A 14288-nucleotide genomic window follows, 5' to 3' on the forward strand; every position below is an offset into this window, starting at 1 on the left:
AAGCCAACTCCAAGGCCTGTCATCCACCCTCCCCCTTGAGATCATGCATAGAAGCAGCAGAAGGGAATTCTCAGAATCTCTTTGATCTCTTCCCAGCTCCCCAAGTCCTCTGTCTGTTTATCTCCCTCTTCCCTGGCCTCCTCATCCCCCTTTTACCCCCTGTCCAGTGGATGAGTCACTCCTCTTCCTCCCCACCCACTGCCATCTGTTTTTCTAATGATGGCAGAAGATAGGCTGTTTTGTTGGCCCACACTGTAACAAAGCACACTCGATGCTAGCATTTTTCCTGGTGCACTCTCAGAATGCTATTTTATTAGTGTCATTTCCCCACCCAGTTTTCCCTTTGTCTCACACCCCACCCTCTCCCCCTTGTTGGCCTCATGTAGACCCAGTTTCCCAGAATTAGATCAAGAGAAACAGAAATACAGAAGAGCTGAGGGACTAACATGCATGTGGTTGGGTGTGTATGGGGGCTGGGGAGGTGTTAGACACCAATGGCAGTTAAATAGCTCTCTCTAGCACACAAGGAAAAGCCAGAATTACCCAAGAATTGCTGCTAAGTGGCTTAATTACTTCCAGTGTGAGAGTTGGATGACAAAACATATTGTGACTGAGACTGTTTGTATTTGAGAGAGTATTTGTATTTGTTACTGGTTATTCAGGGTGAGAGGACTTAAGAGTGTGTGTGTGTGTGTGTGTGTGTGTGTATGCACATACATCCATACATCCCCTCTCCCATGTCAGGAGTCCTTGGTCATCCTCCACCAGCAAGGCTCTATCACATTCTTGATTCTTCCTGGCAAAAACTCCTGTTCATCTAGATAAGGAATTCATGGCATCCCACACCCCACTTGCATCAAGACAGGATTCCTTGAGGTAGTAAAGGTCTAGGTTGCATGAATCAACAGGGGTCTGCAGGTCTACCTCAAAGGTCCAAAACTCAGATGCCCAGTGACCCCAGGCAGTTGACTTACTGAGGGAAACCCACTAGGTGAGATGTCAAGAAGGAGGGGAGGCTGTGCTGGGGTACAAAGCAGCTGCCCTGGAGCTGGTGCTGCCACTCAGGTGCAACTCACCTTCGCCATGTGTGCCAAATAACCTTGCTTCTGTAGAGAAATCCTTTGTACAAAGAGTCTTATATTTTATTTGGAGTATTATGTGTTTGGGTTTGTGTGATATTATTTACAGATATACAAATTATATGGGAAAATTCCAATTTTTAAACACTGACAACTAGAACAAATGCGTTTTTAGACACTTGTGCTAGCCAAACAAACCTGTCTGGGGCATTGTTCTGCAAAACCCTGATTTTAACTAAGCTCCAGCGAGGCCCAGTTAGAGAATCCCCAAACCATAAATAATTCTGACTTGTTTTTTAGCTTCTTGCTTACTAAGTCATTTAAAATGGAATGTTGGAGATTTTGCTAAAATAAATCAAACATCCAAAAATATGTAATTTGGGGAACTAAATTTAAGAGTCTTAAACAAAGGGCTTGGGGCTGGGGAAAGTGTAGGATTTGGGATTTTAAGGACTCAGGTACTTGTGAGTTGGGCAGACCAGAGTTGTCTGGCCTGTGTTTAGAGCAGGGGAGGGGCTTACCTCACAGGACTGGATGCAGTGGACCAGGCGGGGTTCGGGGTGCCATTGACGCCGCCCAGTGCACACGATGCTCTAAAGGGAAGATGGAAAGAGCAGAAAACAAAAACAAAGTCAAGTTGTCAGTGAGAAAAGGGGGCGTTCTAAGCTTTCCCCACCAGCTCCACCCTGTTCCTCAAATGGTAAGAGTCAACTTTGCCCTGAAGAGGGTTGCCCAGTCTTTCCTGTGGTATTGCTAATCCTGTTGGGTGGTGCCAACATAGAGCACTCTTATCAGTGGGGATCTTTTATCCTTATCACCCTTTCCCCTCCCTAAGTTACCAAAATTTCCAGAGTAGCGTTGATGTGGTTAAGAAAACATCCTCAGTCTTATAATGAGACTAATTTGATATCAGGCTTAACATCGGCTCCTTTTGTTTGAAAACTTTTCATCATATTACATGAAATCTGTGAGATGGCTGGGTTGATGGGGAAGTGTCTTCAATTTAAAATAGGAATGAATTTCAGGAATCCTAATCACAGGATGTAAGCAGCAGGCAGGGATTAGAGGCTAATTTGCACTCTCTGCAACTCTTGTTAGCACCATTTATGCCCTCCCTGTAGGAGGTAGAAGAGTTTCTGGACAAATTGGCTAATGTAAAACCACTGAGACTCAAAAATGACACCAACATTAAGCTGATGAGAGTGAAAACGAGCTCATGTTAAAAACACTGCTGATCGTCTTATTCCCAACAGCCATTTCCAGATGCACATTTAATAATAATGATTCATCTTTACTGAGTTTTTCCTTTTAATTTTTGTATTTTGAAATTTCAAAAGATGTACTTCAGGGGAAGAGAAAGTACAATAGGAGGTTTCAAAGAGGAAAGGAGCTTCCCTCCATAGCCTCTAACAACCCACCTGGTTGCAGACTTTCACACTCACATTTTGATTCAGTACAATAGGAACTGAGGGCAATTGAAAAACATTATAGAATGAATTATGAGTTTTATAAAAGATTGTACCTATACTAACTGGAAATGATGTTTCAGAATGCTGACTGTGCAATAATCAGATTGGAGATATTTGCATATATTACATAAGGTATATGGATATACAGCTCTGTAGGGGCAGGAAGGCACAGAGCAGGTTTTCTATGATCCAAGTAGACAGGTAAACGGGGTAAAGGAGGAGTCCTGGAGCCCTCGGTGGCTTTTTCAGGCTTTTATTGAGTTTACCAGGTTCAAGGCAGGTCGGGGTGCCAGGGGTGGGGGTTGGGGGACAGGGGGGAGACCTGCCAGCCCCCAGCGAATCTGACTCTCTCGTGATCTCTGCTTCTCTTTCACTCTGCTAGTGTCCTCATGACACCACCCTTATGAGCACAGTCTCTCAGCCCAGGTGTATCCACTTATGCAGGCCCACACCCTACTCCAGGTGCCCGCCATCAGGCATGCACTCAGGACCACAGTGATCCATCATCAATCCTAATGGAGGGAAGGCAGAAAAGCCTGATACTTTACTTACCTTACAACCTCATAGTAAGTTATGAGAATGGGAATTTGCAATATTTTCTCTACATTACACTACTAAAAACTAAAACCCCTTTAGAGCTCCTTAAAGGGGCAATACATATTATAAATCTAAACAAATTTGTCACTCCAAACTCCATATTGTAATAATGTAAACGATGACTTGGCTTAAGTTAGCATCACACTTAAAACATAAGATCAAATATATACAGGATCGTACAAATATAGACAGTTAACAAAACAGGGGCATTCAGTTTACTGAAATAGTAGTTATTCTTTAGCTTTTAAGTTAAATATACTTAAGCAGAACTGTTGCAGAAATCTACCTTTTACTCAGGCAGAGGAAGAACAAGCGGTATTTTAGGAATGGTGAGGTCAGGAGAAGCTTTACTACTCATGCATGAGGTCCCAGACCTGGGTAGCCCTGTCAGGTCCGAGCACCTGTTTACAGACAAATAATTTTTTATATATAACTACCCTTACATTGATAACATCATCTGCTGCAAAATTCCTAAACAAGGGGCTGGGAAAAAGCAAAAAGGCGCAGACATCAGGGGATGACCTTGACGAGATAGACCATCTTGACCAGCTGCCTGACCTTGTGACTTTGTTAGCCTTCTGAGGAAAGATTTGTTAAGTGAGCAAACTTGTTAATTACAATTGCATTGGATTATTAACTGCACCAGGCCTATGACCCTTTAGCAGGGAGCTGGAAAGATTTATTTGCTTAGCGGTTCCCCTTCCTATGACCACCTGCCTATGAGCAATGACTGCTAACTAGACCTGACTCTTGTTTACGGTTTCAAGCAGCTTCCATTGGAATTCTATTTAGCAATGGCTATGACTTTTATTTATTTTTTTTTTTTTGCATAGTATTTTATTTTATTTTATTTTTTTTTAAATATTAAATTTTATTTTTATATTCCCCCATACAATTGCAAACGCCGCATTCTGACCCCAATCCTTCCCCTCCCGCCCCCCACCCCCCGCTATGACTTTTATTATTTAAAATATCAACGTGTCATACTTTGCTGATTTCACCAGGTAATAGTCATGGCCGAATACAATAACTTCTAATCCTTTGTAGGGTAGGTAAAGTATCAGGCTTTTCTGCCCTCCCACCATTGGGCTTAAAGGTGGATCCTTGCAGTCCTGAATGCGTGCCTGATGGCGGACACCTGGAGTAAGGTGTGGGCATATGTAGATGGGATTCACCTGGGCTAAGACTGGGCTTTTAAGGGCAGCGTCACAGGGATACCAGCAGAAGTCAAAAACAGCAGAAGCAGGAGAAGCTGAAGGAAGCAGAATGAATGGAGAAGCAGGAGAGCAGAGAAGCAGAGAGAACGTGAGAGAACACAGGAAAGCCCAGAAAGAGTGAAGACTTGCTGGAGACTGGGAGGCTTGCCAGCCTCCCGGCCCCCTAGCACCTCTACCTGCCATGTACTCGGTAAATCCCAATAAAAGCCTGCAGAAGCCACCGAGGACTCTCTAGGACTCCTTCTTTACCCGGTCTGCTGGATCAGAAAACCCGCACTGTGTCCATTTCCTGCCCTTACAAATGGCGTAAGTTGGCAAGATGATCCATGCAGACGGGTATGGAGCCCTCCGAAGACCTCAGAAGTAGCAGACTGAATCTGTGACAGCGCTGGAGGCACCATGGTGGCACGGAAGGTGGACAAGGTCCAGGGTCTAGGGGATGAGACCTCGCCTGGAGGAGATTCCCGAGAGGACCAGCCCAAGACCGCCCAGGCAGCACAATCGTTGGGGAAAGAAAGAGGACCGCTATTTGGAGCCCACCAGTGCTGACACAAGTAAAAAACTGATGGATGGACTTGGACTTAGACTGACAACCCCACCAGAAGGCAGATGGACCTTGGCAAGTTTGATATGTTTTTGGGACACTGGGGGAAGATGCTATTGCTTGTATACCCCCAGAGATGGGAATCTGGGTGTGGCCAATGGGCCTCAGTGGCCAAAAGCAGCTTGTGTAACTGCCCAGCAGCTAGGCAGAGGAGAAAAGCCAACTGAGAAGGCAAAAGCTGGTGCTAAGTTTGGGAAGCCCTCAGTGGCTGTTACGCAGCTTAAATATGTTGAAGGCCAGTGAGTCTCGTAAAATAACCTGTGGGCAATGCCCTGCTCGTTGTCGAGTGTGGGTGAGGAGCTGAACAACCCGTCCTTGGGGTATGAGTGGGGAACGTGGCTTGGGGTGGAGCTCAATCCAAAGAGGGGACCCAAGAGAGGCTGTATGTGGAGCTTGCATCCATGGATGCCCAACCCGTGTGCTTGTGCAATGGGCTGGCCTGAGTGCAGGGGCCTGCATGTCATATTGGTGGCTGTGAAGTGACCGCAGTCAAGTGTTGGAGTGACCACAGATAGAAAACCCTGAGAATTGGGCGATTACCCTCAAAGAGTAGAGAATCCCCAATCCGGGAGGGAGTGCATCCTGGGGGTAGATGCAGTGTGTGGCTTGTGGCTGAGACCACAGCCAGAGAAGGCCAGGAAGCCTGATGGCTCTTGGTGTGTAATGGTAGATGCCATGAGTGGTTCCCTTCTCTCGCATGAGCAGTGCCTACGGCAGCAGATTTGGTGGATCATCTGCTGGTGCCAATAATTGTTTTTTGCCACTATGTTGGTGCCCTGCCTGGACTAATTTGTGTTCTGATGTGTTTTGTTACATTGCTATATTCAGTTGTATTCTATGTACCTTTATGGGCCATGGCTGCAGTGTTCATATTTGCAAAGAGAAACGTGTTGTAACTTGCAGAGACTATATGGCAGAAAACCCTGAAGGGGTGGACTGTAGGGTAGGTAAAGTATCACGCTTTTCTGCCCTCCCACCATTGGGCTTAATGGTGGATCCTTGCAGCCCTGAATGCATGCCTGATGGCGGACACCTGGAGTAAGGTGTGGGCATGCATAGGTGGGGACACCTGGGCTGAGAGACTGGGTGTATAAGGGTGGCGCGGTGTCAAGGATGGAGGAGTGCAGTGGCGCGTACAGAGTGCGGCGGAGAGTGACAGAGCGCGATGGAGTATGGCGACTACAGAAGAACATGAAGACAACAAGCCTGCTAGAAGCATTAATGAACCCACCCGGTATGGGTTGGTTGCATTACATCCTTCCCTCCTCATAGCACTGCATCCACCTAGGGATCCCAAGTCCTGCCCTAATCAGTCATTCAAGTCAGACCAAATGTATCTATACCTCACTCACTAGGAGCCAGATTCTCGGGTGGGTCATAGGGATCTGAAGAGTCACAAATCTCAAGAGCCCTCAAAGAGCTCAAAGTCCCCTGGGAGAAGCAGTGAAAGAAGGTCAACCTCACACCTTTGTCTTTAACACCCTCATATGATAACTAATCACAACTTGCCAAAACACTCAACTGGCTATATCAGCACCTCTCACGTTTGCTAAACCTTCTACACTACTGTAGGGTAAATGCTTGTCAGGTTTTTCTGCCCTCCCACCATTAGGATTGATGATGGATCCCTGCAGGACTGCATGCAAGCCTGATGGGGGACACCTGTAGTAGGGTGTGGGCACACGTAGGGTGTCTCAGCACACCTGGGCTGAGACAGGCTTTTAAGGGTGGCGGCGTGGAACAGAAGGACCAGGAAGAGAAGCCAGAGAGCAGAAAGGAACAACCAGGAGCAGAACCAACAGGGGAGAACTCCTCTAAGTCATTTTTATAATTCAGTTTTGAGATTAGTTCAGATTGACAGTCCTCCATTATCTATTAAAATCACACAAGTTTCTAGTACATGTATCTAATGCCTTCCTAGATTGCAACATTCTTGAGACTATGAACTGTCTCCCACTCATATATGCTATCTCAGTGACACAGAGTGAGGTGATACTTTACAAGTATTTGTCAACCACTATGTTATCTAAGCTGACGCTTCTTCATCATCTCAACTATGAAAGTCACATTTAAGTGGCTTTATAAATATATAGATAGGGCCTCCCTGGTGGCACAGGCGGTTGAGTGCAGCGCTGTGAAGCTGTTCACAGCCTCTGCAGTGCGGGTTCGATCCTGGCCGGCCGGCGAGAATCCCACATGGTGCAGCAGACCTCTCCTATCTTGCCCGCTGCTCCCCTCAGCAGTGTATTTCAGTCAATCTGCCTGTTCTGTTCCCCGCTCTGTCTCTGGTGAATCCTCTCACCCTCTCATGCATCTGGCCTGTACCCCAGCTCTTGTATAAATAAAATAAATCTTTTAAAAATATATATATAGATAACTTTAATATATATCTTAAATGCACTGTTTTACATATTTACATATTTAAATGAGCCATAGTACATGAATCTGCAGTTTGCTTTTTGGTTCCTCTTACCCTTGTCCTCCTGTCTACCCTTTTCCAATGATGACAGAATCAAGGCCTAGAGAATATTTGAACTGAAAGTGAACAATCCCATGCCTCTAATGTCTTGTTACTCATGTCTTAGTGATTTGTTTTCCCACTCAGTGATGTGTACTGGAGCTGCTAGCACAACTGCATCCTTAAGAGGACACTATGGTGGGGGATGTGGACAAGGCAAGGATCAGAAGATGAGGAGAGGGAAGAGAGAGAGACAATTTTGTTGGAAATTATGGCTTGGAGGGCATTCATCTTTTTTCTACCTATTTCTCTCCTCTCAAAACATTTTGTTTTTGTTTAAGGAGTTATTAATTCTTTCAAGGCCAATTTGAGAAAACAAAGTCTGAAATTTTAAGATTTCCTTCGAACAATTCTATTGAAGAGCAGGATTGCTTGTGGTGCTGAAAATCTTTGCCAACCAAACATGGTCGCCACAGAAAAATCTCATTAAATTAGATCTTACTGATTCATAACCATGATAAGCTAAAAAAGAGAAATGGAAATCATTATGGAAAATGAATTTATGAAACAAATTAACAGAAGAAATGTGATGCCATGCTTTTGTGCTTCAGAAGGAAACAGATTCAGAGATAATTCAGAAAACCTCATTTACCTATAAACAATTGTCATATCGCATGCAAAAAATAATCTTGCCATGATATCAGGTTGCTGAAGGACTTGACAGAGCAAGTTAAAACAATGTGAGCTATAATAAAGCACTGTTTGATACAGTGGTTCACAACAATCATAAAAATTTAACCTTACATTGGCTTTTTTTCAAAATCAAAAGGTCTACCCTGAGGAATGTGGGGAGATGGGAGCCCTTCTCTTCTGAGGCTCTTGTTCCCTAGTATTGATGGATTGAATCAAGCACTGGGGGGATGCTTACAAAAGTAAGACACCATTCCTACCCTTAAGAATCTTACCTCAACAAACAACTATGAAACAGAGACACTCTTTGGGGGAGAGAAAGGAGGGATTGGGGTCAAAATAGTACTTGCAATTGTATGGGGAATATAAAAATAAAAAGAAAAAGAATAAAAAAAGAATCTTACAGTGTAGGGGGAAGTGGAGATTAGAATAACAGAAAAGGAAAAGTAAAGAATAGGGAACAGAAATGGGAAAAACACAAAATTCTTCCAGTAGAAGTCTGAGGGGTGTTCTTACCACACCCTCGGCTCAGGCACCAAGGCTCTTGGGCATCCAGATGCTGCCAGCAGGTGCAGGAGGCCATCAGAGGCCTTTCTCTCCCGGTCTGAGCAAAATAATACTGATGGGGCATTTGGCTGTCCCCAGCCTGGCCCAATTCCCGGATCCCACTATTTGGTCACCTTGACTGGAAAGAATTTATTTCACTGCCAACAAGCCCATTGGATGGAGTCCTCTCTTTCTGTCTGAATATTTCTCTGCTGATGCAGAGAAAAGTCTAGATCATTGTGTATAGTAGGTGTGGGAAGAAGACACTATCATAACAAAGGCCCAGAAAAAGCAATGGGAGAATGTCAAAGCCTTATTTATTGTCTTCCATAGTCAGCATGCCTTTGAAATATTTAAAAATAACGGTATTTTTTCATCCTTACTCTCAGCCTCACAACAAAAGTTGTTAGAAAATACTTCTTTAGCCAGAGATGTTCCACTAGGAAGCACAAAATGGCATTAATTCTTTTCCTGGCCCAGTTTGTAAAAGGGGCAGAAAAGAGACAAATAATCTATACACTGCAGTCTATGCATTCACACAAGCAAGCAAAATGTAGACCTTTTTTTCTTTTTCATTGAGCTAGCTGGAGCTATCTTTTCAGAGGCAAAAGATGTTTGAGAAGGTAATATTTGTACTAAGTGGCCTGAAATCTCCTTTTTTCTTACTTCAGAACTCATGCTAGAGTCTGCATGAGACACAAGAGTTATTTTGAATTTTTATATCCACCTATAAGAGAGACAGTCCTATCTGCCCCCTCACTGATGAGCTGAGAATCCAAGGGACGAGTTCATAGTATTTGAACTCAGGAAGACCTCAATTTTCTTTTTATACTAATTGTGACTTTGTTTTTCACCAAAATCTCAGGCTACGCAAATTCTCAGAAATTCTTCCTTTAATAAAAACTACACTCTTCCAGGAGTCAGGCATCATTGCAGAATAAAAGCCAGTTGATCCCCCAGAGAAAGGAAAATAAACTTCACAGGCACATAAGAAATATATTTGATGATTCTTTAAAAACAAATGGGTTCACACTAAGAATTGTAGGGACATAGCTCTCTAAATTATTTGTTTTAGATTTCATGAGGAGGGAGTGTGGGAATAAGGGACTTCTCAGGGTCGAGAGAAGTGACTTCCTCCGTAGTTTATTGGTTTGTGGTAAGATTCAATGAAACTTTAGATATACATATATGTTTATATATCTACGCACTCTAATATATTACACAATACGCATTTTTATATCTCATTGCATATATTATTTACGAAACACATATATGTTTGTGTGTGTACATATATATATATATATATATATGCCTATATCTAGAAATAAATGTCAGACACTGAAAAAGATGTTAGGAATGTAAACATGAACAAAGCATTATGGAATAGAGGTAAATAAATGATGACTACTTAGATATGTCATTTGAGTAAGGCAGACTTGAATAAAAGAGGCTATTGTTTGCCAATTTGGAAGTGGCCATTCTGCAGGGATTCCCACAGTCTTTTTGAAGACAAATGCCCTGCTCTTTTCTGAATGTTCCATTTGAAGAAGAACAGGTAGGAGAACCCCAATTACTGAGAGGCCTGTGCTCAGGCCACATGATCCCCACATCCATTGATAGATCCCATTGGGAGTCTTGTTGGAGACACAGGGAGATGAGTGTGGGATGGTTTCTCAAGCAGTTTCTTTCCCAAGAGGGAAAAAAAAAAAAAGGATCTCTGGTGTCCCAAGCCTTTCTCCCTTTGGTTGCTTAGAGAGAAAGAGAAGGCTTTCATAATAAGAAGTCACGTTAAAGGGGCCAAAGAACAGGGGCTGGGCCATCGACACGCCATGAAACATGGGGCCGAAGCTCTTTCTCAAGGGCACTGGAATCTCAGCTAAATCTTTTCAACAGGCAGTGGGATGTGGGAATGAACATCTCAAAAGGCTGGAGGACAGGAGACCCAGCCAAGCTGCTTTTCTGCTTTTTCCCTCACACTCTATGCATTTTCATGCAGCCCTCAGGCTTGAGCAGAGCTCCATCCTCCTCAGAGTTCTCACTAGGTCCAGCGTCCTAAGAAGGGCATGCCATGGCCTCCGGGATCTGGTCTCCCCACTGCTTTCCTATCTGATCCTCTGCCACCCATCTTCCCTGTCCCTCACCACCAAAGACACCCTGGCTTCAACAGTACAGAACTTCTTATCTTTCCTAACCCTCTAGAATGTTCGTCCTCATCACAGTTCAAGAGCCAGAGGAAAATCTAGTTTCTGGTTTATTGATTATTCCCTAACTCTCCCAAGCTCCTGAGCAAAACAGTTAGTTGCTTCCTCTCGGGTGTTCCTGCAGCACTTCCACTACAGCTTAATCTCCTCCCATGTTGCATTATTATAATCATGGCCAGATTATTAGTCTTGGAAGCAGAAGGAAAACTATTTTCCTTCATCTCCATTTTCCCAGCACTTAGCACAGTCCCAGGGCACATGGTAAACCCCAACAAATGTTTGCTGATTGACAAAGTGACTGGATTAATCCCTAGCCACTGAATCATACTTATTTTTTTCCCTGATCTTCTAGCTTTGACACAAATCTTTGCAAAAACATAACACATTTAACCTGTGAGGAAAATGGAGCAATCTGATAATGATTTCCAAATGAAATGTGGTATATCTCTAGAGTCCATTGTTTGGTGAGTCAATGGGAACAGTGTTTCAAAAATTTTATTCATTAGACAGTCTAATAAAGTAAACAAACTTCCAGGACTTCTATAGCCCCAACTTCCCTCATTCTAAGAAGAAATAACTAGCTCACCACAAGATCTTCTGCATGCAGATCTTATAAAGTATTTTCTTGCTTTTTTATTTACTCATTTTTCAAATATTTATTGAGCACTTACTATATACAAGGCACTGTTTTAGGATATAGGACGTAGTAGAGAATAAAACAGATACTAATGCCTCATGGATTTTTTTTGTTGTAGCTGTGAAGGGAGACAGATAAATAAGATAAATAGGGAACATATATAATGTGCTCAGAAATGGCAATTCCTAAGGTGAGAAAGTAAAGGGAGGAAGGGAGATATAAAGTTTTAAGGGAGATAAAATTTTAGATAGAGTAGCCAAAGAGTTTTTCTGAAGTCTCAGTAAAATTCTGAAGAAAGCAGAAAAGCAAGATGTGAAGTTATATAGAAGATGAGAATTCTAGGCAGAGGGAACCACTAGACAAAGGGGGTGCGCCTCGTGTGTTAAAAATCAGCCAAGAGTCCATTGTGGCCGGATTAGATGAATCAAGGAAAACATGCAGAAGAAAAAAAAATCAGGTAAAGGTTATCATTGGAAGAAAGGAGCCCAGGGAACTGAGAATCCATGTTTTGCAAGAACCAATTGCATGGATGATGAAATCAACAAAAGGTATGATGGAGTGTTAGCCAAAGTGACTACAGCCCAGGAGCTAAAGTGCTCAAGAAATAAGAAGAGGGAGTAACCTAAGGGTCAGAAGACAACAGCAGCAGCGAGGGTGGACATTAGATTTAAGTATGAGGAAGTTCAGGGAGGAGCAGGGAGGATGAGTTGACAGGAGGGTACCTCCCTGTCTCCTGGCTCCAGGGGCTAAGTGGTGTGAAAGAGAAAGCAGAACCTAGTGGGCCCCGTGAGAAGGAAGAGTCCTCATGGCAGAGTCAGGTTTCAGATGAGAAAGAAAGCAAATGGAAAGCCTAGAGCAGAGGTTGTAGATATAATGGATTTTGTTCCATTCAAAATGGCTGGAATACCAGAGGGTTGATGGAAACGATTTTAGAGCTGACACAGGGCAGGAGATGGACACAGAAAAGGCTATGCCAGTTCCTTTATTCTCTTCCTGCTTTCAGGTTTTTTTTTTTTTTTCATCTTTTCTAATTCTCTCTTCCCTGCCATTCTTATTTCATCTTTATATATTTCTTTGGCTTATCCTAAGTCTTCCCATCCTATTTTTCATTAGTAATAACTTTCCTCTTTCAATTTCCTTCCTGTTTCATTGTTCTTTATGTCTCTGAGTCTTCTTTCTATCTTATTCTTTAAACTTTCCTTTGTATGTGGGCCATGTTATTTTTTTCTTCTTTTTTTTTCTTTTGCATAGAACTGGGTGTAGTCCAGAGGTGTGGGGAGTGAAAGGATTCACCAGAGAAAGAATGGGAACAGAACAGGCAGATCTACTGAAATACACTGCTGAGGGGAGCAGTGGGGGAGAGAAGAGAGGTCTGCTTCACCATGTGGATTAGCTCCCTGACCTGGGATTGAACTCAGGCCCTAGTGGTGATGGTGATAGCACTGATAGTTAACCGCTAGGCTACCAGGGGTTCTTCTTGACTTTTATTTCTTCTCTGTAGGAAGGGTCCGTGTGGTTTTTGGATGGATTCTCAGCATTGTTACCCTGCTATTTTGGCTGACAATAAGAAAGTTTCTGGGGCCAAGGAGAAGATTTAGCCTTTCCCCTAATCCAGGGACTACTTTGAAAGCTTTTGAAATTACTCCAGGGAATATACTGTAGATTGGTAATTACTCAGCAGTCTTACATTCTCAGCACATAAAAATGTCCCTTCCCTTACCTGGACTTTGACAGGTTCCATCCAGTGCTCCAACGTGTCAGCAGTGATGTTCTCAGGCAGAATTACGGGATCACTAGGAGGGATTATACATGATGGGGAACACACTGCACCTGAAGGAACAGAAATTTACAACAGAGATTTGACCTTCCCTGATCTTAGTCTTTTTTATCCTGGAAACAATAGCCTTGTTTTCAAGAGCAATTTCTTTGTACATTTTCGGTTACCACATTATTTAGGAGGTGGGCAGGGATGATAGTTGTCTGGTGTATAACTACAGAGATATTTCTATGCTAAATGATAAAAAGTGCTAAAAATAGACCACCCCAAGATTCTCAGTTTTGGTCTCCTCAAGATGCTCCACTCTGACAGATTATTGAAGCTGAAAATAATGGAGGCTCTGGAGGCTTCGGAGAAGCTTTTGCCTTTCCCATAATCCTTTGCCCACTCCAAATTGACGAAATGATCACTGCTTTCTAAGACTTTTCCCTATTCCTGATCAAAGAAGCTATCACTTCTCCCTTTAATGACCTAGAAGAATGTAGTTGGGGGGTATTGTTCAAGTGTAGGCTTATCAGTTAACATGACATTTCTGTATGAGAAACACATCTTTACTATTAAAGATAAGGTATTCCCCTCCTTAGCATTTGAAGTCTCCCTCCTCACTCCCTGGCAACATATCTCCCTTCATCCTTTGGTTTAGGATTTAAATCCTATTCTCCCTGACCTGAAACAAGACCTGCATGATCACTTCCGTCATCCTGTCCAATTATTATAATTGAACTTTTTTTCTCTGCCAACCTATATGATGCTGTTTTGACCAGTCTGAAAAGAACCAAGAAGGGTAGGGGAATTTTCTCCTGTATTTCAATGGTTTCTAATAAGGAAAGTATGATATTGGGGGAAAAGTTTGGGGATAGAGAAATAAAAATATCTTTCTCATTACAACTTACAGTGGCACTAAGTTTAAATAACAAATCCCAACCAAGAAGATTTGATTATGAATAGTTAGCTACAAGAAATGCAAGGTGCATATTAAGTGTCCCTGAGGATATTGGGGTGGCTGAGATATG

The 14288-nt window shown here is 43.0% G+C and overlaps 1 protein-coding gene across 2 annotated transcripts in view; it reads right to left on the reverse strand.

The window, feature by feature from the left end:
* Positions 1–14288, reverse strand: part of PAPPA2 (pappalysin 2) — a 461662-nt gene that overhangs the window by 40295 nt on the left and 407079 nt on the right. For both annotated transcript variants that reach the window (XM_054693452.1, XM_037506421.2), the window contains 2 exons: positions 13219–13328; positions 1601–1672 (listed from right to left, as the gene is read on the reverse strand). In XM_054693452.1, coding sequence (XP_054549427.1) covers positions 1601–1672; positions 13219–13328 — 182 coding nt within the window. The remainder of the gene's footprint in view (positions 1–1600; positions 1673–13218; positions 13329–14288) is intronic.

This window comes from Talpa occidentalis, unplaced genomic scaffold (assembly GCF_014898055.3).
Source record: "Talpa occidentalis isolate TD23 unplaced genomic scaffold, MPIMG_talOcc4v2.1 talOcc4.12, whole genome shotgun sequence".
NCBI classification, from domain to species: Eukaryota; Metazoa; Chordata; class Mammalia; order Eulipotyphla; family Talpidae; genus Talpa; species Talpa occidentalis.